Genomic DNA, 26,801 nt, shown 5'->3' on the forward strand with positions numbered 1-26,801 from the left:
ATCACTACTTTCCTCTCTATGCTGTTCTTATTTTGAAGTGTTTAGCATAGATAAAAACGCATTTTTAAATTCCCAGACATGCTTACTTTTCAATTTTTGGTATTGACACAAAACGTTGAGAAAATAAAACAATTTTTTGAAATCACAGTAAATGAGTGCCTGTCATAATAAAGAAAATCCATTCAAGTTGATAATCTTCAGCTTAAATTTGCCAACGTAGGTAGAGGTATGTACTCATTTTTCACAATTTCCAACAATTCTAAAGCTTTTCGAACAAATTTGAATTTTTATAGTTGAGTTTTAAATTTTGCATTAAATGGAAAATAATTAAATATGTACTTACGTTCATTTTTCCTGCTGAGTAGAAATTCCTTAGTTAATGAGTCTTCAACTTATAAAAAATCAATCTTCGCCAAAAAGGTATTCCTAGAACATTTTTAAACATAAAGTCAATGTTAAAAAGCCACTGAAAAAACAACGATTTTAAAAGTTATGGCAACATTTTCACTACCTATTTTTTTTCTTAGGTCAACTTGAAATTTTTTAGTCAAAAAATAAATTATGATCAATGATTATTGAATCTATTGGAGAGAGAAGCAACATGATAATTTATGCTGAATTTTATTGCATTCGACAGTTGGAAAGATGGAGTGATTTTTCATTATCTGTGCCTTAAGTTCACGAGATAGGCAAACATTGCACGTAGCATGTTTTAAAGAACCTGTTCGGATCTATACGGTTAATACAAAAGGCGTTCAAAAACTATATTATTCTTCACCCCGTATAAATCCACGAAAGTATTTCGCTCCTAAGAGACTCTCAATTTCGTATGAAAAATTTATCTTATTAGATCTAGATGTTTTTGATTTTTTTTTTCAATGAAGAAGATAATCAAATACATAGATGACTTGACTTTTTTTTTTTTTTTTTTTTTTTTTTTTTTAAGAAAGGTTGTTTGTTTATTTTAAGTTTGGCAATATCATTTTTTTCTTATTTCACCCACATTTGTGTTTTTTTTTTAAGCAAAAGAATTTTTGAAACAAAAATTTTGATGAACTTTTCATTATTCAACATTGAAATTGAGCAAAATTATCAGAAAAGAGTCGATATAAATATAAATTAACGTCCAGCGAGCGATTTTAAATTTGTGGATTTTAAAAATTCGTTGGAGGCTCCAAAAGGATCAATCTACGATTGTTTTAAAGTCGGATGATCGTGCAAATACACGAGACAATATATCTTTCTGAAAAAAAAATCACTCTTGAATTGGCAGTCCTGGAATTTTGCAGTAACCAACTGAAATGGTCGAAAGGATGCTCAACGAGCATTGGCCAAAGTTATAGGTCCTAAAGTTCATTTTTGGCTTTTCCAGAGTTATATTCGAAGTTTCTGGAGAAAATTGAAAAATTTATGGAGGCTCCAGAATGTCTCAAAATTAGTACCTATAGATTGAATTGAAGAAATCATTCACATTGATTCATTTTAGTCAAAAAAATTCATTTATTTCATTTTTTAAAAAGTTTAAATATGACCCTTAAACCAGGTTTTTTGAATTTTTGAATTTTCAAAAATTCTCCAAAAATTCAAAATTGAACTTTGGGATTTGAAACTTTGGTTACGGGGGTTTAAGGACATGCTTTTTTGATCTAGCTTGGTTTCGTGTACAAATCAGAGTATCTCTGTTTCTGTCCAAATCTTCTCTTATTGTGAGAAGCAGAGAAATGAATCTGGAAAAAATACGATGAGCGTAACATTTGCATCCTGGGTCATTCCATATCAATTGGACCAAGAAGTGGTAGGTGGGTTCGGCGATTTTTTTGAAATTTTTCCTGTGGAAAGACCTTTCGAAGGGATGACTAATGGCGCAAATCGCAGCCCTCTAGCCCATTTTTAACGACAGCCAGGGGGTGTCAAAGTTTTCAGTGAACCTAAAATATCATCCATTTCAGCAGTGGATCACTCGATAACCGCGATACCTACCAAAATGGAACTTTTTCCCATAGTTAGAGGTTTTGAAAGACTTTTTGGTGATATCATAAAAATCAGTGTTGCCACTTTTTTTCGTACAAAAAATTAGCTCAAAAAGTTTCGAAACGTAGTTTTCATATCATTCCGACTCTAAAAAATTCTGAAAAAAATATATTATAGACAACTGTTCATGCTGAACAACATATTAAATAATTGGGATGGTAACTTGTCGCAAAGTCGATTTAAAAAAATTTTAACTTTGCGAAAAAATGTGATTTTTTTATTTAAAACATAAAAAAAAGTTTTGATTGGTAAATTTGACCCATTTGACCCCTATTTTCACGTATCTGTTGAAAAAGTTGAAAAACGCCTTTCACTCGATAAAATGAACTCATCACAAAAAAAATCAAAATTCGAAAAAATTCAATTTTCAATTCCATACATCAAAAAAAGTTTGAATTTATTCTGTTGTCTTATTTTGACCTCTTTCTGACGTATGTATTGAATGAAAAAGTTGATAAAAATCACACTCACAAAAAAAAAATTAAAATTTGTTTATTTTTTGAATTTTTTCGAATTTTGATTTTTTTTGTGATGAGTTAATTTCACCAAGTGAAGGGGTTTTTTCAACTTTTTCAACGGATACGTAAAAATAGGGATCAAATGGGTCAACTTTACCAATCAAAACTTTTTTTTATGTTTTAAATCAAAAAATCGTATTTTTTCGCAAACTTGAAAAGTTTTTAAATCGACTTTGCGACAAGTTACCATCCAAATTATTTAATATGTTGTTCAGCATGAACAGTTGTCCATAATATATTTTTTTCAGAATTTTTTAGAGTCGGAATGATATGAAAACTACGTTTCGAAACTTTTTGAGCTAATTTTTTGTACGAAAAAAAAGTGGCAACACTGATTTTTATGATATCACCAAAAAGTCTTTCAAAACCTCTAGCTATGGGGAAAAGTTCCATTTTGGTAGGTATCGCGGTTATCGAGTAATCCACTGCTGAAATGGATGATATTTTAGGTTCACTGAAAACTTTGACACCCCCTGGCTGTCGTTAAAAATGGGCTAGAGGGCTGCGATTTGTGTAATTGGTCATCCCTTCGGAAGGTCTTTCCACAGGAAAAATTTAAAAAAAAATCGCCGACCCACTTACCACTTCTTGGTCCAATTGACGTGGAATGACCCTCCTTATCAATTTTTATCAATAACCAAATATCTGGCCCTAAACCATACCCATTGCCCAGTTCTCCTATCGTTGATGTTTTTCATGATTAAGATTACCTACGTGAAGAGTTAGAATGGAAATATGAAACCTTTTTACCCCTCTCTTCTCTCTCCCCTATCTCCGATTTTTTCAATAAAATTCTTCTAGTTCAAAATTCATGTTTTTTTGATTCGTTGACTTATAGTTTTACAACGAATAAATAAGTAAGTAGGGCAAGTAAAAAAATTTGTCTGCTTAACACAAAAGCACAGAAGGTATTTCTATTCTGTAAATATTTCAAAATAACGTTTCTCTTTCTTTATACGAGTACTTACATATTATAAAATTGAAACCTTGCATAAATGAATTAAATGCAACTCAACCGTTCTGATTTATGCAATTTATTTTGCATGGTTTTAAAATAACTTGTGGCTTATTAGTAAAATTTGCGAAGTGAGTGACGATGATCAAAATCAGCGAAAATTGACACCTCGCGTGCAAATCCTCATAATATACCATTATACGAGTAAAATCAATCTGAAACTACATAGATAATATGTTTTGTTTCAGAGATTTAAGTACCTACCTAAAAATTCTTTTTTACGATATCAATTTTCCAAAATTGAAACTAAAAAGACGTTAGAATTCATTTAAAAATGAAATAGGTACCTACTCTTGGGGTTTTACACACCTTGCACAATACACAGTATAATCATGTTTACTGAATTTTTCCAATGAGTAATTAACTGCATTTACTTAGTTGGAATCGGTTGGAATGCAGATATTCATTTCTGATGAGAAAAAAAAAGGAAAAAAGATGCTATATTTTCATTGATAAAACGCAACATCATAATCACGATATTGCTATACGCTTAAGAGAAGTGTAATTTACATGCACTATACCTTCCTATAGGTGGGTAGCTGAGGTAGGTATCAAAGAGCAATTCGTATTTCATACGTATTGGCCAGATTAACGATAATGAAATCGAATATTATGGTGACGCTTATCTTGCGCCGTATTAATTATATTGTCTGTCAGACAGTGATTGTAATTTTTTTAAACCGTTATATTGCATTCAGGATGATGGGAAGTGCGGGTGATGATGAATTGATAAGACGTGAGACATGATCGTCGCGTCGATTTAAAATGTGTACGATAATTGGCTCTTTGCCGGAAATTCTATACTTCTTGTACCTGCTCGTAAGTTGTAAAAATGTACCAAGTGTGTAAGTTTTGTTACGTATAGACTGAACGGTACATATTCGAATATGTATTGCAGAGCAATTAAGCTACCTACTTAATAAAGTAAGTATACTCGCTTGTGATTTATTTTGAGCAGACGATGGATTATTTTTTTAAAAAATTGATCGACGTTTTTGATTCAGAATTTCTCTTCTTATTTCAACGATGACTAACCCTTCCTCTATAAAAAAATAATTATAAAATTGAATAGGGTTAGTGACAAAATGTGGAGAAGGGAAGTCTAGAGAAATTTTTCCCACGTCTCTCTTATTCCTCCCCTCCTCCCCTCATATCAAAAGACTGATCCCATTTAGAAAAAAAATCTGTTTCGGAGTTTCAAAGAGAATAATTAATATGAAATATAAAATCGTGAATTGATGAATTTGAAAAGCTTGAGTTTGAACTTTTCCAATAAAAGCTCGACTTTTCACGATAAATTGAAAAGTTGAAGGCGAATGAGTTGAAAATTTGAAAAAAAATACATTAAAGATGCTTTTTATCCTCTTAAAGTATAATGAACCAATTTTTAAAATGGAATCTTTAGTGTTTACATTTCGAAGGCATATATGTATACGTACATGGGCCTACAATTTCGACTAACCCCCCCCCCCCCCACCCCTACAAAAAGATTGAAAATTTATTCAAAATAATTTTTGTTGTAGTGATTTAAAGTATTTTTTTGGTGCTGGTGATTCATCTCATTTTTTTTTAATTTCCAATTTTTTTATTTTGTCCCAAATATTTTAGTGATTCTGAACGAATTTTCTTGCAAATTTTGAGCCATTTATCTCAGCATAGGGTATAGGATAATTTCTTCATGGTAATTTTGAATACTTCCCTACATTGTTTTGTAGTAGGCACCTATCCAATTTTGAATGAAGTTTCTTGCGGTGGTTTTGATGATCATTAGTTATAAAATTCAATTTTAAATTCAGGGAAGATTGTTTTGTAGGTATAGTGATTTCAAATGTTTTTAGTGTGCGTAGCACACTATTGGTTTCGCTTTGAGAAATTGAAATTTCAATTACAATGAATGTTCTCTTAAGCTATCCAACCGTTTTTTGTACCTATTGGACACCATTTGAGAATCATTAAGGCGGAGGGAATAGATTAATTTTCATTCAATTCGGATGGGTAATTGCTGAGTAATTGCAATTTTAGTTCATTATTTTAATGCATTAAATCCTAAAAAAGGGAAAAGGGGACTTGTAGAACACCTGCCGCTCATTGTACCCTGCTATACCCCCAGTCTATTCCATCACCAGCTGTGTTTCATTGTACCCTGTTACACCCCCAGTCTGTTAGCTGTAAATTCCAAGTGGGCGTGGTTTGGTGGGGCGTTTACCAAACAAATATATTATTTTAATGCCCTAACCCTCGTAGCAAAGTTATGGCTGAGTGGTTAGGGCATGTAGGTAGGAATAGGAAATTTAGGGACCCAGGTTCGAATCCCCGTGAGGTAAGTAGGTAGGTGACGGATTTTTCGTAGGAAAATTGGATAGGTAAATGCTTTGGAGTTACCTATGTAGTAGGTACATGATAATGGGGTAAAAATAATGCTGAAATTGAGTTATGAATTATGATATATTTTCCAACTAAAAATTCATTTCATTAATTTTTTGTCTACCTATAGCCATAAGTATAAAGTAAGAATTACCTTGACATGAATAATTTTCAACTTTTTACTTATAATTTAAAAATTACTTCAAAATGAGTAATTAAACTAATTTTTGTACAATTGGTTATGTAATTTTTATTATCATGATTTAGTAAAAATTATTAAAACAAAATGATTTTTACTATTGGTACCTATAGCAAAATTTATTAAAATGATAAGTTTTACTATACGATTACAGTAAAAATTATTGAATGGGATCTGGTACTTAATTGTGCTAAATACCAGTATTTAGTTAAATTTTTTTGTAAAAATTACCCATATTTTTTTCATGTAATTTAGAGGCAATGCAAATTCTTAACATATTTTATAAGATTTAATTCTTAATTTAGAATAAAAAGCAAGTTCTAAAAATTGGTTTGAAAATTTATAAATTTGAAGACAATGGAAATTCTAAAAAAATAATATGAAAATTTGTATTTAGAGACGCTGAGAATTCCAAAAATTGATTAAAAGTTCTGTAAGTTGCAGATAATGTGAACTTGAAAATTATATGAAATAAGTATTGTAATATTTATGAAGAAGATGAGAATTCTGAAAAATTGGAGGCAATGTGAATTCCAAAAATTGAGTAAACGTTTTACAATTTGTGGACAATATGAACTTGAAAATTGAATTTGAAATTTTTTAATTTAAAGACAATAGGTAAGAATTCTAAAAAATTATTCAAAATTTGACTATTTAGAGGAAATGTGAATTCTAAAAATTGTTTGCAAATTTCCTAACTCAGCAGCAATGTAAAATTCTGAAAATTTATTGAAAACTTTATGAAATTGTAGCGATGGGGAATTCGGGAAATCGATTTGAAATTTTGTAAATTTTAAAACAATGCAAACTATGAAAAACAACTAGAAATTTCTTAATTTAGAAGCAATACAAGCTTATAAATTATTCTAAAATACCTATTGTAATTTGGAAAATATGAAAACACTGAAAAACAATTATTATTTTGAAGCAGTGAGAGTTTCAAAAATTCTCATCACTGTGACATGGTTGATTCACTTATGCACTACCTAGATGTAATAACGGTTATAGCTGTAGAAAAGGCAGCTAGCTACGCACACTTTGCAGCTAAGCTTTGCTTAGCTGTCTAGTTTTTCTCTAGATTTCAAATCATTTTTTTGCAAAAAAATGAATGTGTTAATGGTAATCTTCAAATTTTAAATCATTGAAAAAATAATTTTTTTGTGACGAATAATACGTTTTGGTGTTGCTTTCTCTGGTGTTGAATTTACTGCATTTTTTGTGACAATTTCAATGTGAAAAATTAATGTTTTAATGTTAATATAATCTCAAATGAGTTTATCGTAGAATTGAATTAAATGATTTTTTAAAAAATGATTTAAAATGATTTTTTATGATGGAAAAACGTTTTAGTGTTGTTTTCTCTGGTGTTGAATTTACTGTACAGGGTGCCCAGAAATATCGAGTACCCCTAAAAAAAGTTTTCTACTAAAATACTTTGGTTGGTCACAGGTCACAGTGAATGATAATAATGATAGCACATGATTGGTTGTTGGACTGAAGAGATAACATTCCACCAATCATATGCATCTATTTCACGTTGCCAACCTATATTTTTAATGAAAAACTTTCTTAGGGGTACTCGATGTTTCTAGGCACCCTGTAGGTACGTTTTTCAGTGGGGATTTCGAATTTTATTTTGAAATTCATCTCGAATTTTTACACGTTTTCAAGAGAATTTTTTTGAGATTTATAATATTTTACGTTGTTATAATTTTAGATTGCTCTTTTTCACGATTTCAATTTTAAATGAGGTACGTATACACTGTCTAGTTTTTTTTTTTTGGATACAATCATGATCAGTGATCACTCAAAACTCTTCCAATCCCTAGGGTTTGCTAAGACTAAAAATCCCAGCTCAGTTATCATTATCACCCTTTATGCACAAGCACAAATACACGTAAGACTAGGTAGCTTAGTTATATGTCTTCATCTTCAAGAAAAAAAAAATCACGGATACGTTGTGGTGTTTACGATTATTCACACTTCACATTCGAATTCCTATACCATATTAAAATGAATTAAAGCATTATGCCGCACCGCGTACGTAGTCGGATTGTTTTTACTACAACATTATCATGATCATATTATCTAATTCAATTACACACTCTGAGAGTAGATTATACCTACCTACACATACATAAATGGACATGTAGAATTGTAGATCTACTTATCTCATACAATATATGCACATATCTATTACTCGTAGTAGTAGGTCCAGATGTAGGTACCAAATGCTAAAAAAATAATAGGTATGAACTGAAATTAGTCACAGGTTTTCCTACCTACCTACTCGTATAAGCTGTGTAGGTAACTTGCATATTATAACTTATAAGCATCAATTAGACACGTCAAGTCGAGAATATGAGTGGAGTTAAATGCTGTAATGCAAGTTGCAATTTTCACATGTGGTATTTCTGGTTTTTATGAGCAGCACTACTAATAGGTACCTATGGGGGTTTCGTACAATTTTTTTGAATTCAATTTTTTTACAAGTACTTATTTCAGATAAGTTAATGTGTATGATAAGTGCTTATGTGGTTGGACAGGCAGCTAGACACTGCTATACATGTATCACGTAGGTATTAATTTTTTGAGTACCTCCATATCTACCATAATTGATTTAATATGTATCAGCAATGTTGACAGTATTCACGTATCTTGTTGTCAGAAATGTGCACAAATACGTAGGTAGCTACCTACCTACCTACCTACCTACCTACCTACCTACCTACCTACCTACCTACCTACCTACTAAAAATGTGCAAGCTGAAATAGGATAAGAGAGAGGAAGGATATCTCTACCTATCATATAAGATTATGATGAAATTTATATTTTGTTATCTTTGATTAATATTCAGTTGGTCAATAAACTGAGCTCTGATGATGTGACATTTATGGCTAGGCTTATCTACTTTTCGAAAATTTCCAAGTCTTTGGGAAACACAATTTTTAAACATTCGCGATGTGACGATGATTCAAATGTGAAGCTGTGAGGAAAATCGTTCAAGGAAGTCGAGCTTTCTGAATTCTGCTTCAAATATCGTAAATTGACAAAAATTCATCATACTACGCAAGCAAGAAGTTTTATTCTAAGATCTCTTCGCCCCCCCCCCCATTAAAATCCAGTTTACCTTAAAAAAAAAAAACGATTTTTTGACCAGAAAGGTTTCAACTTCGGTTCAAGCGGTCAATTCTTTAAAAAAAAAAAGCTTCCTGTAAGAAATTAAATTGAACTCCACAAAATTTCAGTTTTTTTTTCATTTTTTCGCAGGGCTCTTGAAGTTGATTCTTCCTAAAAATGAACGAATTTACTATGATAAAAAATTATACGAGTACATATTCTTTCAATTCTTTTTTTAAGGGGGTGAGTGGGAGGGGAAGGGAGAGGGAATGGACCAATGACCCAGAAGAAAAAAAACCGCAAAGAAACAAAATAATAAAGCATACAATTACAATTTTCCATCACTGAAATGTGATTCATTTTCTCCTGAGAGTTTTTATTTTTGGAAAATTCTGAACTAGAGATTTCTTGACAAAAATTCCAATACGTGTGATACGCTGGTGCACATATGGAAATATTCTTTCTAATAGGTTATGCCAAAAGTATCCTATACAGTTTTTCGAAGGCCACTACGTATGAGAAAAAAATCAAAAATGTATTTCATTTGGTTCGAATTGTTTCAAAGAAGTGATGCCCTAAAATCTCAAAATGTGTGTTGCATTACCTACGTATTCCTACAATTCTAAGAATCTTCTTTCTTGATTAAGTATATTCCAATATTCAATTCGTTTTGAGGGCAATTTTGAATGTTTGTAAAAAAAAAAAAAATGCATTTTCGGGTCCAAAAAACAGCAGATAATGCATTAAAATCTCAAACTATATCATTGAGTAACTACAAAGAATTTTTCTTCTATAGCTTGTGAAAGTATTTTAATAATTACTAACTATTTAAATAATAATCGGCGCATTTTGAGGGCCACTTTTGACACGAGTAAGTAAATATGCCATTTTAAGCCCATTTTTTTTTTTTTTTTTTTTTGAATGATAAATTTGAGATGGATTTTCTATAACAAACTATAAAAATCTTTCTAAATCAAATTCCATTTCCTCATAATTTAATACCCTATAGGTACACATTAACAAAAAAGTGTATTTTTAATAAGTATGTACCTACCAACGTTTTTTAAAACGTTCATGTACCATTGTACCTACTCAAAAAATAATGTTTTTCCCACATCATCATGTCAAAATCGAGCCATTCAACATTATTGTCAGTTGTACCTACCTATGTACTCCAAATATGATGGGAATTGAGGTCACAACCAACTGGTACTGATTTTATTTATCGATTTATGCAATTTTTGAATCATTTTGGAAAGTTTTAAACCCCTGTATAAGACGTCCTCTAATTCTCGGTTTGAGAAGTTGAAATTTTTTTGGGAATCTAAAATCGGTGATTGAGAGATACAGAGAAGCATTTTTCTAGGAAGCTGCGTTCCTGAGAATTATGAGCAAAAATTTAAAAAGTTCAGCTTCAATCAAGTTGATAATTTCTGAGAATTTCCAAACATTTCAAAAAATTAACCAAAAAATCAACTTATTCAGCTGCTGAGAATTTGTTTTCTGAAATGAGAGTCACGTGCTTTTTCTCAGAGCCAAGTTTCAGCCTGATCCAAGTCGATGAGAAATTTCATGCTCTATAATTTTCTTCTTCTTTGCATATTTTTTTGTTGTAGAAATGAAAAAAAATCAAATTTCTCATCGCAAATTTTGGCATGAGAGGATAGTTTCTAATTTCAATTGAGGATCACTTATTCTGAAAAATGAACCTTCAACAATAAAATGAATAATTTCTAAAGTATTTTACTCGCTGATAAAAATTGTGATGTTCAATTTCGTTTCGTTCTCATGTTTTTCGCAGTAAGTAGTCTACCTACTCTTGAATTGTTCTTTAAAAAATCGATTTCAATTATTGCAAAAAAAATTGAAATTTTCTCCAATTTTTTTATTGAAAAAAAAATGCATTTTTGAGAAAAACGAAGGGTTTCACAAAAAAAAAAAAAAAAATGTGTAGAAAAACGAAATTGTTGCTCGCAAAATTTTCTACCAGCAAAGAAAGTTAATTTTTGGAAGCTGTATTTTTCAGATATTCGGTCAGAAATCAGGAAAACCATTGATCAGAAAAACATCAAAGTCATTTCTTTCTCTTGCTGCTGAAATCGCCATTAACTTAATAAAACCATTAAAAAATCACAATTTCGGGTTGATGAACCACCATTACATTATGGTATGTAACTCGTATCTCTATTTTTTTTTTATTTTTTTGCTATTTGCGTTACATAGCTTGGCTTTGACTGACTAGTGACTAGTGACTGTTGTTTGAAAAACCAGATTTAGTGAGTGGCATTTCTTCTCGAAATTTCCACTCATCTCTAATAGGTACACGACGTTATTTCCTGACCAACTCTTTATAAATGCACATTTTAAATGTTTATTTTGATGAAAATAACGTCGACTGCTAGAACGATGGTGTTTTCAAGTAGGTATCTTCATCGTTAGCATTCCTTCAGTGTCTAATGACATTATTGTGACATTAACCGGAGAGCTGGTTCAAGTCTCTCACAACACATTCCAGTCCCCGACCATCCATGTCTCAAGAGAATGAGAACCAAAATAAAAACAAAAACAGTTGTACTCGAAGCATCATTCAGTCATTCACATCTACCTACTCTACTGCACCTCAGCACCTGCCAGAACCCCTTATACCCTTCCTTCTTTCAATGAGAGATCCTAATGTAAAACTTTTTACTCATTACTCGCGATATTATCTTAATTCATAAATTCATAAAATAAGTACACATCAACTAAGTACTTACAGGAAAACAAACAGCATGAAAATTAAACCCATACATGTATTTGAAAACAAACTCTCGTCAGTATAATATTTTTTACCTGCAACGTCCTCTAAAGCCATAATAAATAGGAAGGAGGCGCAGAGGTGAAAAAACCACATCGTTAATTCCCGCCATTTGTCGGTTACGTTCGTTAAAAACGTGTTTGTAGCCGCCAAAAAAATACTTCAAATACGAGGATAACGGCTTGAACGGGATCGGGAAGCGATCTCCGACTGATGTCAGTGTCAGTGATCGTGGACTCGTGGTCATGTATAGTGTTTGATACGTCCAAAATAGTGGACGGATTTTTTGGACAAGTGGTCGAGTGACGTGATTTACCTAATTGTGTATCGATTACGAAAAACATGATTTTATACTTAATTCTGTGAATATTTCGAGTCGGTTGAATTCTATTTTCGAGTACTTTTTACCTACTTACTTACTTGATAGTTTTTTCGTCGTATAGTAAATATGGCTCCGAGTGGTATACACATTGTCAACTTTGTTATCCGACTGATAGCAGCTGTACACCTGTTATTTGGCGTTTATAGCATGTACAAAGCGGTTATTCCGCCGGATGTGATGGAAATTGATTCAGCTTTCAGTGGCAAATTCAAATATCTTACTTTTTGGAACGTTGTAAGTATAAAATGCTTCGATCATTTTCTCTAAAGTAGAGTTAAAGTACTTAAAGTAGCTCTATAGCTGAACCGCAGGTATATATACGTTGACACGTGGGTGCTAAAGAAATCAATACCCTAGTTTAGCCGGCTTGGTTGTACAGACATATTCGGCGCCCTGAGAATTGTGAGAATGCATCTTAACTGTGTATGTGTGCCTGGCTAGTGGCTACCTACCTCACTTCTAGATGTTGTATGCAGTTCCCAGATGTGGATTCTTTTCAGATCATCTCATTCCAGTTCCAGAACTACTCGTACCACGTGAAAATGAAATGATGAAATGTTTGCTGGAATCTTACGTGGATGGATTTGAAACGCTCTTCTTACTCTCACGAATGAGAATGAAGACCTTGACCTTGAGGTCATTACCCCTTTTCCCCTTTGAATCCGTTTGAAATGTTCTAAATCTATCTATGTACTTCAAAATATTGGCAAATTGTGGGAATTTTTTTTTCCTTCAAATTAAACGTGGTCAAATAAAGCGAAAAATCACGTTAAATTTAATGAGAAAAAACTGCATGAAGGACAAAGACCTTGTACGTGGCTTGACGCTCGACGCCTTGACTTTGAATTTGAAATATCGTTTTGCTCGATAAAATGGAAAAGTTTCGTTTTCATTTTAGGAAATTTATGTTTTTCGTGTTGAAGGGTAAAATTATCAACTTTTTTTGACAGGTTGTGTTGTTTTGTCGAGATTTCCGTAAATATTCTTGAAAAGCGTTATTTTTTTCGAAACGTGTTTCAAGAATTCGGAACTACCAGGGTCGTTTTAGTTTTTCAATTTTTTTCGAATTTTGATGGAGCATTTTAAAAAAGTCATGGCCACGTGGTCTCAAATTCTCAATGAAACATACAAAAAAGTCAAGCTTCTGGTCAACGATTAAGCCCCTCCCCTCTCCTCCCCTTCCCTCCTCTGAGCTCAAAGTTCTAAAAATTTGAAAATTTTCACTCCTATGTATCGAAAAAAATCATTTTCTTTTGCTCAGACGCTGATGAGATGATTACAAAATAATCATGTACGTTTATTTATACAATTTTAAAGAGAAATTACCTAATATTTTGAGAACTCCTGAACTTGAAAAAATCAACTCTCAATTTCTTCAATGATCTACAAGTGATCATAAATCCAATTACTAAAGACATCAAGAGACCACCTAAATTTTGAAAAAAAAAATCAAAAAATTGAAACATTTGAAAATTTTTAAAATTTTGAGCTCTTGCTGGTCGTGAGGAGGAGGAGGAGGAGGAGGAGGAGGAAGAGGATGATGAGGATGATGATGAGGGGGGGGGGGGGGGTTAAACGTCGACTAAATACATAATTTGGAATTTTTTTCTTAGTCTTATGAGGTCATTGGCTATGATTTTCAGCTATGGGCTCAATCATAATTTTAAAAAAGTAAGAAAACAACTCACCCTATAAAAACCACCTTTTCAAATTGTGAATTCATTGGTTCCAAAAAGAAAAGAAAAATTGAATGAAGACGCTCGATGATGAAAATGCCCTCTGCTGATTTGTGATCTGTCACGAGAAAACCAGCTTAGTGTCCAAAAAATCGATATCTTTTTTATGGTGGATATTAGTAGTACCTACTTAGGGTGGTGAATCCGACTGTGGGGGTTGAAACGTTCGCGAACGATTCTCTTGACCCTAAATCTGAGGTCATAAAATAGAGCAACTACAGTAAAAGTTGAAAAAATTTTTTTTTTGATTTTCCTGAAAGGTATGTTCTGGGGAGTCGAAATACAGATTTTTGCAACAATCGGCCCACATTTGGAGGATTTGTGCCATATTTTGGAATTTGAGTAAGGCTTGAGCTGGAAAAATCAACTCTTTTCACATTGAACAAATTTGTTACAAGACGTGATAAATTTAATAATAATAACTTATTTTTCATTAATACTTAATTCATACTCGGGTAGTTTTTGCAACATTTTTGGTGAAAAATTCAAAAAAATCAAAAAAATTGATTTTGGGAAATTTCGATTATTGGACTTGGCAACCTTGTTGGCGCTCATGGGGGCCAAAAGTGGTGCAAGTTTCATGGACCTACAAATTTTAGGTCGCCTGATACATAGACTCAAAACTTCAAATGCCCTTCCTGTAAAATTAACCAAAAATCAGTTTTTTTAGTCAATACTTGAAATAGGAATGAGGCCCGGCCCAGGACTAGGACTCGAAATCTGAAAAAGCCACGATAATTTCCTTGAAGCCCGAATGTTCAAGCTCCAAAACCTTAAAAACTGTAACCTGCAAAACCTGGGACCTTTTTCTCTGAAAACCAAGCCCCAAACGTGAGCCCCGAAACCCGAACTGTGATCAGGGCTTTTCGGGGCTTTATTTGGGCTTGTGTAAATTGTGTAAATTACTATTGTATGTAATTACCGTGTCTGTGTTAGTCTGTGCATCTCAAAATTTATATTTTGTAGGTAAGTAGTTCATTGTTCGTTAAAAATATAAAAAACAATACTTGAAAAATTTGGACAATAGGTAATTATAAATTTCAAAAAATTTTAATTTTAATTTTGATTAAAAAAAAACTGTTGGAATTCAAATATTTTGAAAAAAGCTGAAGCATATACTAGTTTGTGCAAACTGTAAACTGTATCAAAGAACATTGTATTTCAAATTTCAGTCTGTGATTCTGAAAGCTAGAACTAGAAGATTAAGCAAATCGATAAAATCCCCATAAGACCAATAATTCAAGTTTTCTGCCAGTCTGCTTGTAAATTAGGAAAAAAATATCCAAAAATTCGGAATCTGCACTTAGAATGTTTTTTTTTTCTCAGCAGAACATCAAATAAGATTTTACTTTAATTCTTCATCAAAATTGCAATTTCGAGCCCCGGAAAGCCCTAAATACTTCATTCAAGCCCTGGGCACTGAACCCTGAAACCCAAACCCAAAAATTCTCCAGTCCCAATCCAAACCCAAGACCTAATAAATTTTTGGTTGAAATTGGGGCCACATCCCTGACTGGAAAGTATACATGCCACGGTTACTCATAAGACAAAATTTAATTTTGAGAAAGGTTCCGGAGTTGATTTATTCATTTTTATAGAGAATTGTGGAAAATGGTGAATGTAAAAGTACTTATGTAGTTCATTCGAATCTTGAAAAAATAAATTTGAAAACTGGCCTCTTCACCTTGAACGCAACGCTTTCAAACAGATCTGCAGCCTCAAAAAAAAAAAAATAGCCATGTGTTTGGATGAGCAAAATCATACATAGGTACATGGAAGAAAAGTCAACGTACCTACCTATTCCAGAAAAAGAAAACTTACATTTTGATGGCAATTTTCTACTGAATTTCTGCAAACTTTGCAGGAATGCAAATCAAGAGTCATTCAATGGAAATTTTTGGGAATTTCTTCAAACATAATTTTTTGATGGAATACTCATTTTTAGATTTAATATAGAACTTTTGTTGGTATTTACCTCTGGAGGTGCAATCGCCAAAAATATATATATTTAAAAAAATGTCGGAGGATTTTGAACAAATTAGCCATTTTGAGTTGAAAGTCACTCAGAAAAGAAATCAACTTCAGAGACGCTCCTGAAGGGGAGATGTGGGTTCTCGAAGAGAGGATGTGGGTTCTCGAAGAGAGGATGTGGGTTCTCGAAGAGAGGATGTTTTTGAAAAATCCTGATTTTTTTCTCTCTAGCCCCCTCCCAACCTAATATGGAAAAACGGTCTGGTTTCAAAAGAAATTTTTTAGGTTCTGCCGAGTGGTTTAAAATTTGAAAATTGTTCATTTTCAAATAAATTTGTGTTTTTTAAATTCGTTGCTTTTTAAAAATCTCGCTTTAATGGTGTTTAAATATGGAAAGGTATCATTTTTAAATCTGGGGAAAAATTCAATTATTTGTCTATGTTTCATAATTTCAACGAATCACACAATGTTGAAAACCCTCACCGGCTGAAATTAATTTCTTATAGTTATACCAACTAAAAATTCACCAGATAATGCAATTTTAACAAAATATAGAACTGATTAATTTTTTCCTGCTCAATTGTGGAAAATTTTCCAAATTGAAAAATAATCATAGCTTACGATGAAAATGAGTACATACATACCTATAGGGGGAAAAAAATCGAAAATCTATTATTTCGGAAAAATTGCAATACAATATAATGATAAGGTTAGTTTACGAGAACGATTTTTTCAAATAAATTAGCCTTCAACAATTTTAAACGTTTGCACGCATTTCCCTCATTATTCCATCAACTATGCATTCCCTTATTAACACACTAAAGTAAACATTGAACAACCATATCAGCAAACTTCAATGTTCTATCTTCACCAAGAAGTCATCAAACCATCGAAAATTTTTGTCAAGGGTCATGGAAACATTCTTGGTGATTACTTCAACAAAAACCTGCGTAGTTATACTTTTTGGTGACTGATTCACCAAACAAGTCACCAAGTAGAAAATTGCTTACATATGGCCACTGTTTGGTGAGTCTGTCACCAAGAAGTCACCATGCTGTCAAAATTTTGTTTCGAGTACAATGGGGATATTCTGGTGATTACTTACTTCACTCACAATTCGAAATAAGAATGACAAAAACTCACATGGTGACTCGCTGGTGAGAGCTTCACCATCGAGTCAACAGGTCAAAAATCAATTACACATGTTCACTGCTTGGCAAAGCTGTCATCAAGAAGTCACCAAACCATCAAAAAAATGAAAAAAAAAATGTCAAAGGCTATGGGGACATTCTGGCGATTCTTCACCAATGGCGACTTCTTGGTGACAGATTCACCAAATAATTCATGAAATCGTACTCTGGTTTTAAACATTTCCATCATTATTGAAAAATTTGGTTTTGAGCTTCCCCCCTGCGTCCCTACTGCGTAATTTTTGACTTATCTGTTCGCAGAGGCGAGGTATGATTCATCGATGTCAAATTGGCTATTATTGATAATTCATGGAAACTTTTTTAATGAGTTATAATATTTACTCATTTGAAAGAAAACATCGTTTTTTACTTATCAGTGATTCCAATCTACAAATATGTCTAATTAAATTAAATTAAAATAATTGTGCCTAAATGAAGTGATGAATTCAATTTTCATTCATGAATCATACTACCTACATATTTTCAATCTGCAAAATACTGACACAGAAATTAGTTTACAAAACTCGTATTTTTAACCTAGGTATCAAAAATTGAAATAATTTCATCACTTAATTAGTCCCAAAAGAACCGTTTAATCGTTCTCAAATGATTCAATTTTTGTTTCTGGATGAGCGATTCATTCAAGACGCAACCTATTTTCAAAATTAGGTACCTACATTTTTTGATAAAGTTATTTGTTTTGTTTATGAAAAAAAAAAACAACCAAAATAACACGTTGAGTCGTTTGCGAAATCGAACTTGTAATTCATAAAATTCTTCGATAAAATTACTAGATAATTATCTGATCGTTCACGAACGATTCAATTAATTTTTTCTATTAATAAATCAAATCCTTCTTGAACATTTTGCTCATGAAAATTTTCACTTTCCATCAATTTTTTCGTTACCTACTTACGAGTTCATGAATTATTCAGTAAAGTCGTTCGCGAATGCTTCAGTTTCTAGAAAATTCTCCATCATTTTCCCCTCGAAGTTGACCATCAATAATGAATCGATTGATCTTACTTCTATACATATTTTGCACATTAGACGATGCTGTTGATAACTAATGGAAATTTTTTTAATTGCTTAATATCCCTGTTAGGAAATTTTTCGGAGTATTATTTTCCTCAATCAAATAATTGTTCATTGGACTCATTATAATTAAATTTAAATCGTCACATTCAAGTTTAATTAATCGCCATTTATGAGTCATTGTGCTTCCAACGTGCAAAATAAAATACCTCAAGTACAGAAAAATCAACTCGAAAAAATTTTTTAATCGATTTCCCTAATCTTTCCATTGACTTTTATACGAAGATTATCTATAGTTTGGATAAACATGGCCCATATTACTTTTGGCACCGGTTCATCGAATGCATGTAGGCTATATGAATTAAAGGTATTCGAAGCTCTGCACACTTCTACACATAGATAAGTAAGACATATAGCTGGGCAGTTGAAGAACTAGTATTCGTATTATGTAATGATCTATAATTGGGATAGTCACATTTTTAGAATTTCTCTTCTTCTGTATGCTCTTCACGTCTGCCTATGCTTTTTATACCTGAATAGTGAATATATATATTCTTTCACCTGGGTTTCGGTTACTCTATTGTCAAAGATTTTATGGCTATTGTAATTCAAATGTAGGTACCTAGGTATATTTGTTAACACATCCAGAATTTATAATATTGGTAGGGATTCTGTACTTCTGTATATTTGCGGAAATTGATTTTATGACCATAAGGAACTTATCTATCGAAATAATTGCTTTCATTTCCTACCTATTGCTCTTATCAATTCGGTTGAAAATATTCATCATCGTGTTTAGATTTTCGTTAATTACAAAAATAATCCCAAAGGTCAACATCGGTCAATTTTTACTCGATAAATATTACTCAAGTAGATTGATAAAAATATGTAATTGCGAGATTAGGGTGCTAAGCTACCTACCAACATGTTCTAGCACTTTTTACGACCGGCTCAGAAGATCTCATGATCCTGAAAGTTGTTTAAGAAGATATTTCATAAAAAAAAATTAGTCACTAGCAGGTTCAAGTCTACATTATTATCTAATACATTGGTCGAAACAACATTTCGCCGAGAATATACCTTCAAATGAGCTAATTTCCTCGCTATATTTATTATTAAAGATAACAAATTGAGAAATAGCCATAACATCAAACGAATAATTTGCGTAATGTGGTTTTCGAACCGTTAAATAGTTTCCTGTAGTGTGTGTTTTGAAATAGGTACCTACTCGTATAGCACATTGTTGTAATTTTTTTTCTACCATTCATGCTTTTTAAAAAAAAACTAGCAGGTATAATAATTAAGAAAAAAAGGAATAAAATATATATAGGTCGTAGAAGTGTTCACAACATACACACGAGACCGGAGACCTGATTTAATATTTTGCTTCTGTCTGAATGATTCTATTAATTGAAATGTTTACCCCCTATTTTTTTTGTTCATCTTTCAAATTGTTCACCAATCGACTTGGACGCATTGTATTGTATGTTTATGCAGTCTACCTCTCTCTCTACCTCTACCTCATCACTGCATGTTCAATAATAAAACGATTGCTACCGTCAGTGTCCCCCATTTATTTACGTTGATTTGCGATGAGCGATGTGTAACAGCGCAATAGTATTTATGTATATAGTGCGATATTATAAAGATGATAAAGGTTGCTTCACACAGAGAAACGTATGCCAGACGTTAATTTCATTGCTGGTAATTAGAGTATTAAGAACGTTACTCATTGTTTAATTACTACTGTCTTACTTCGAGACGAACACAGCAGTCAACTTGTCTATAGATGTCTACCTATACCTATTTATGTGATGTTTTTATTTTTTATTTTTACCCCGCTGATTATTTATTAATCGTTATTATACCGTTTGTATGTTTCAGTGTTTGGAAACGGTGTATTTCTGGTTCGCTATTGTCGATAGCTTGGTATCCGAATGCAGCGATAACGAAAAGAAACCGTTGAGGAAGATCAGGGATCATTATTTCTTGTCTGTTGTGTTTCCACTGTCGTCGGTGAGTACTGAACTTATAATCTTAATTTTGTAAAGGCTAACATTTATTGGTGGGATGTTGGCTCAGATGAGAGTAACCTTGGAAATACCTTGTATTATGCTTATGGTCATTCGATGGACGGTTCGAGATGATAAATAGGGGTGCCAACCACCTGGAATTGTTGTAGAAAGGCCCCAATTGATGTCTTATTCGTACCTTTATTCATATATGTAGTTCGTATAGTGAAGTATGACTTCGCGAGGGCTGAATTCTGCTCCCTTTCATGTTTCAATTTCAATGAGATGTCTAGCCTTATGGTATTATGAGAGTTTTGAAAGAGGTGTTGAAATAGGCTACAGGAGAATATATTGAGATTTGGTAATCAATTGGATTGAATTCAAAAGTTTTTATTTATTTTTTTCAATTTTACAATACATAATATATTCCACTTTACTAACAATTTTTTTTGAAAGATTTCAAAACTGTGTGAAAAATTATGAAAAAAATGAAATTTCAAGGGCAATGACGATCAAGATAAATCACAAGTGAACTAGTGAGGTTTGGAGGACTTGACAGGAGGGTTCTCCAGATCATTGATTTTGAAAAAGCATTTGATTCTTTGAAAATAATGTCTATGATGACAGCTCTTGAAAAGATTGGAATTGATCCTGCCTACCTACGTGTGATCGAGTATATCTACAGAAATGCCACAGCTTCTATTAGAGTCAATGGAGAAACAGCAAAAATAAGGCTCAAAAAGGGAATAAGACAGGGAGATGCTCTTTCACCTAAATTGTTCACAGCCACACTCTATAACAACATCAGAGATATACTATGGGGAGAAGGAGGACTGAAGATCTCTGGAGAAAAATTAACCCATTTGCTATATGTGACCGTCCGCGATAAAACCGACCATCCGTCGCAAAAAATCGAAAACGTTTTTTCGCCTATTTTTGGGCCTCAAATGGTTTGGGGAACAGAAATTCGCAAAAAAAAATTTTTGATTTTTTTGCGACGGATGGTCGGTTTTATCGCGGACGGTCACATATGCTGACTATGTGGTGCTGATAGCACAGGATATGGACAAACTTCAGGGAATGCTGGACAAGGTGAGAGATGCATGTCTAGAAGTAGGACTGAAAATTAATAAAGGGAAGACCAAGACTATGTGCAATGGGTTTGTAACTGATAAAAAGTGTGTCCAGCTGGAGGATGATGAAATTGAAATGGTTGATGGATTTGTGTACCTTGGCCAAGATATGACAATGAATAATGATTTCAACAGAGAGATATCCAGGAGAATAGAGGCATTATGGGCAGCGTACTCGAGGCTGCGAGGAATTATCAGAGAGAAGTCAATACCGATGTGTCTGAGAAGGAAGGTAGCCAATCAGTGCATCATCCCAGTGGCCTAATATGCTAGTGAGACATGGGCATTGACAAAGAAGCTGGAAGATCGAATTGTCAAGATGCAGAGGCGTATGGAGAGGTCAATGCTGGGGATAACGCTGCGAGACAAATGGACTGCAGTGGAGAAAATTTGGGAGACCACAGGGGTGACTGACATTGTGGAGACAGCTAAGTGGAGTAAGTGGCGCTGGTCCGGTCATGTTGCCAGAAGTGGGGGTCAACAATGGGTGGTAAAGACTACTCAGTGGAGACCAGACAGAAAATGGGCACTGGGGAGACCAAAACGGAGATGGGAGGATGAGATATGAACATGTGATGGAGAATGGTGGAGTACAGCCCAAGACCGGAGCTCGTGGAAAGAAGTTGGGGAGGCCTTCATCCAGCAGTGGATCGAGAAAAAGGGCTAAAAAGAAGAAGAAGAATAATCAACAAAAATCGTCAAATTAAGGTAGAAAAAAATGGTCTTTTTTTTTTAAAAATTCAATTTGTCAAAAAATCAAATTTTATAAGAGTGAAGAGATTAGAATTACATACTCCATATTCCAGTTCCATCCAATCACATTTGGTGATTGTGACTGAAGTTTAACATTAATATTACTTGGATTTTTAATTTTTTTTCCTCAGAATTTTGTCAAAAGTCATCAGTAAATGCATCTACATAATTATCTTGTAATGATGAACGATTTTTTTTTTTTTTAAATTTTGGAAACCGAGTTCATTCGTTATTCAAACTAGAAAAAAAATCATCAATCGAAAATTTTCAATAAGATGCCTACAAGATATTACAGTAGATGAATTGAGTTGAGACAAAATGTTGAAGAAAAAAAAAAATAAAAAGTGAGGAGGTGAACAATGATGGAAAATTGAAACTGAAAGCTAAACCAGGGATAGAAAGCTAGCTGAAAGCTGAAATCTAAAATCCAAGGAAGTTTGGGGGTTTTGAAAGCTAAAATCTGGTTGAAGCTGTATGATTGAAAAGCTAAAAGCTAGCCAAAATCTTTATGTATTCAGTTTTCTTTCAGCTTTTTTGCAAATTTATTTGTTAAGTTTTCACATTTTACTTTTCTTCTTTTAAAGTTTTTTCGATTTTTTTTTTTGGTGTTTGTGAATCTCCATTTTCTTTTCAATTCACCTCTTTAGAAAAAAAATTGAAAAACCCAAAGCTGAAAGCCAAGAAGCTAAAAGCCAAAGGATTTTTGGAAGCTAAAAGCTAGCCGTTAGAATGCTTTACGAATTTGAAAAGCTAAAGCTAAAGTTTTATACATTTTTTAGAAGCTGAAAGCTAAAGCCAAAAGTTTTATTTTTCAGCTTTCCATCCATCACTGAACTAAACACTGAAACTGAAAAAAGCAAAACTGAAAATAAAGTAGTTCATTTTTTTTTAAGATTTCCAAAATATTGCGAATTTGGTGGGAAAATGAGTGTAATTAAAACTGAAACTGTTTAAAAACTGTAACTGAAACTAAATTAAAAACCGAAACTGAAATGAGCAAAATTCAAAACTAAAAACTGAAACTGAAAAAAATAAAACTGAAAATTGAATGTGATTTAAGATAAATAGGTACATATAATGTAAAAATAATTTACAAAACAAAACATTCTAATTGTTAATCTAATAATGAAGTAGAACAAATGATAGATTATTATTTATTACATATTATGTATGAACCAGATAATTTTTTTTTTCAACAGTTCCATATTCCTATTTCTTCCTTAGTTTTCATTTTGTACGTTTTTCTTTTTCCAATATTGCAAAACAAATTTTTTTCTGTTGAAAATTTCACTCAAAATTGAAACATGATTAGAAAAATGAACGTTGAGCAAAAAAATTCAAAATGTTTTTTTTTCTCTTTCCTTTTCTCACTCTCTCTCTAAAAAAACATGCACAAAAAACAACCATTTTGTAAAATCAGAAAATTTATTTGAGAAATTCCAAAAGTCCATCAAAAATTCTTTTCTAAAAAGAATTGTGAACAATTCATCAAATTAAAAAAGAAGATTCAAAAAGTTGGTGCTAAAATGTATTAAAATGTCACAAAAAATGTCAAAAAATGTTCGGATTTGATCAGATTTTGAATATTTTATGGATCCAATTTGATCTGATCACGTCTAATCACTAATCAGATTTGGTTAGATAAAAGTTTTGATCAGATTAGATCTGTTTACACTTGATCCGACCAAATAGGGCAGACCTGCTTAATCAGATTTGATAATTTTTCGATAAAATTGGTTTAATAAATGAGAAAAGCACCCATTTTTATACTTTTTTTTTTAAATTTTTTTATGTTTCTTCAGAGGCAATCGGTCCAGTTGCCCCCCTTTTTTTGATTTTTTCATAAAAAATCTGCCATTTTTTTCAATTATTAAGAACCAAAAAATGAAATTCAGCATTTGAAATGTAGCCTTGGGTTTATTTGTTGATGACTTTCTGACTTTTTTTTACTCAATCCAAAAAATTTATACCTAATTATTATTATTTATTTGGGATACTTACTTAGATATTTCTTTTTGTACGAGTGATTATTTCTCTTTAGGTTGATTTTTCCCAAAAATTCGATTTTAGTTATAGGAAAAATTAAGAAAAACAATGTTTCTCTTTATAGTTTGATTTTTCCCAAAAATCGATTTTTGGTAAGAAGAAAAATTTTGAAAAACAACAACAACAACAACAACAACAAACTGATTTCTTCATCAGTCAACATTATGGCTGGGACTTTTATATCGCAAAAAATGTGTTTTATGTTCATAAAATATGTCTTTTGAGGCTCAAAATATGTCAAAAATATGCTCAATAGAATTATATTAAGTATATGGACTTATGGAAATCGAAATGCAGGATATTCGAAGAAGACTAAAAAAATCACAAAATTGCAAACCAAACTGAATTTTTACGTATTTGATCAAAATTAATTTGTGGTCATAAATTTAAAACGAACGATGACAAGTAAAGTACAGCTCAACGTTCCGATTTTTATTACATCTTCTGTGGGTTATGCGATGGGTTTTCAAGGTTTTCCGCATAATTTGAAGGATTTCCTTTGAGCATATGAATACGATTTTTTACTCAGTCATCGCTGTTAAGTATAATTTTTAAAATTAGTATCGTTCAATTTTCGTTCGCTTAAATTATTTCCACGTGAAGTAAAGACAACGAACGTAATAACTAATGAGCCAATTAAATAGCTAATAGAAGTACTATTGAAGTTGAGTACCAATTACCATACTAGGTGTACTGGTACTGGTACCTACCTAATATATTTAAAAGAAAGATGAATGTTTTTTAGATTTGTTATAATAATTACGAAGAACTTTGTAGTTATAGTTAGGTACATCGTGTAGAGTAGATAATTTTCACAAAATTATTAGTACCTAACTAGTAACTACGTTATCTTAAAAATTGAAACAATTTGTTGTATGTATGTTTGGCGTATTTTTAATCAATGTTTTATCATCACGCTTATTTCCTTTTTGAGGAACTAAAAAAATGAAAATATCATTTCAAAAATAGAACAGATAAATAACCAGCCGATCGCCGATGAACATCGTATTATGAAAGCTCATATTTTTCCATGTTAAATATACGTGACGTTTGACTAACGATGAGCTGATAGATAAGGTACCTACCTACCAACCTACCTACCTACCTACTACCTAGATACATATTATGCTCGTTACATTTTTACATATTATATTTTGAATAATATACGTTTTCGTTGAAATTATGATTTATAATTTATAAATGTACGTACTACGTATTTACAGATTATATATTTTGTATCGTCATGATCTTTAACGAAGGGACGCATACTCTTACAACCTCATAAAAATTTTCCAATATTGTGAAAAATATTATTAGAAAAATTCCCACTAACCGGTAACTAAGATTAATTATTTTCGTCATAATGATTATGTTTCAAACTGAACGTTCTTATTGTCTTAAATGAGTAAAGTGGATAATGAAAATAGTATGAATGACCTTCGCTTCAACAGTGGCACTGTGTTAGAATACGTACGCTCTTACACACTTATGAGTGGGTATATCTCTACGTACTGTATTTTTAAACACATAGGGCCGATTTGTTTACAAGGTGGCCAAATCAATTGTCGAGTACAATATGCTAATTGTTTGCGACAGTGCGAAGAGCATATTGTGACATGTGTGTCAATTAATTAATTATTGGCTGCGGATTTGTTTTTTTTTTACCTCGACTGGTTTCCTATTTGGTTATTGAACTAGAGTGATGGTTTTTCTGACTGGTGATTAGATTCAGTATTCAGTTATATTCTGATTATAGGGTTATCGTTCTGGGAGTTGTCTATTTTGAGAAAAAAAAATTAGCACTGACATTGAATGAGTTGTATCTACTCAATAAAATTTGATTAATGGAAGAAAAAGAAAAAGAGTGTGAGAAAATAAAGGAAAATTCCCCATTTTTTTATTTTTATTAACAACTGCGTGAAAAAATATTTGTACCAAATCAGCCAATTTCAGGTACCAAAGTCCATTTGAATTTTTGGAAAATTTTAAACATCAAATTCTAACCAAAATTGGCAAAAATTGAAATTTTACTCAACTGGACTCGAATGTTGATTCATTTATGCTTTGGAAGTGATTTCGAACCAATTTTGAGCAATTCTGGAATCCTCCATAAAAAATATTTGTTTGAAGGAAACCAAGCTAGATCGAAAGAGCATATCCTAAAACCCCTTTAACCAAAATTTCAAGTCCTGGAGTTCATATTTGAATTTTTGAAAATCTAGAAAATTCAAAAAAAGGTGCGTTTGAGAGCGATTTTTAGACTTTTTTTTAATATTGTTATGGTGCAATCTGCCTCCACCTGCTAGGTGATAGATCTTAGGGTAACCCTTTACGCGATGTGATTTATTGCTATTTAGTAAAGAGGGTTCCAGTAACGTGGGAAAATATTAGAACATAGGGTGTGAACAATACCTTTCAATAGTCAAGGAGGCACGAGCTTCTGTCGATTGAAAGGTATCATCACTTGGTTTTTGCAATCAGCCGTGGCAAGATCCTCG

The 26,801-nt window shown here is 32.2% G+C and overlaps 1 protein-coding gene across 5 annotated transcripts in view; it reads left to right on the plus strand.

Annotated features, from left to right (window-relative positions):
• Positions 1 to 26,801, plus strand: part of LOC135841699 (androgen-induced gene 1 protein-like) — a 50,144-nt gene that overhangs the window by 6,907 nt on the left and 16,436 nt on the right. For 3 of the 5 annotated variants that reach the window (XM_065358825.1, XM_065358823.1, XM_065358822.1), the window contains exon 2: positions 20,244 to 20,375. In XM_065358825.1, the coding sequence (XP_065214897.1) occupies positions 20,244 to 20,375 (132 nt within the window). Of the gene's footprint in view, positions 1 to 12,217; positions 12,662 to 19,943; positions 20,064 to 20,243; positions 20,376 to 26,801 lie in introns of those variants that run through there. The other 2 variants (XM_065358824.1, XM_065358826.1) reach the window with 2 other exon arrangements.

Source organism: Planococcus citri, chromosome 3 (genome assembly GCF_950023065.1).
Source record: "Planococcus citri chromosome 3, ihPlaCitr1.1, whole genome shotgun sequence".
In the NCBI taxonomy this organism is placed as follows: Eukaryota; Metazoa; Arthropoda; class Insecta; order Hemiptera; family Pseudococcidae; genus Planococcus; species Planococcus citri.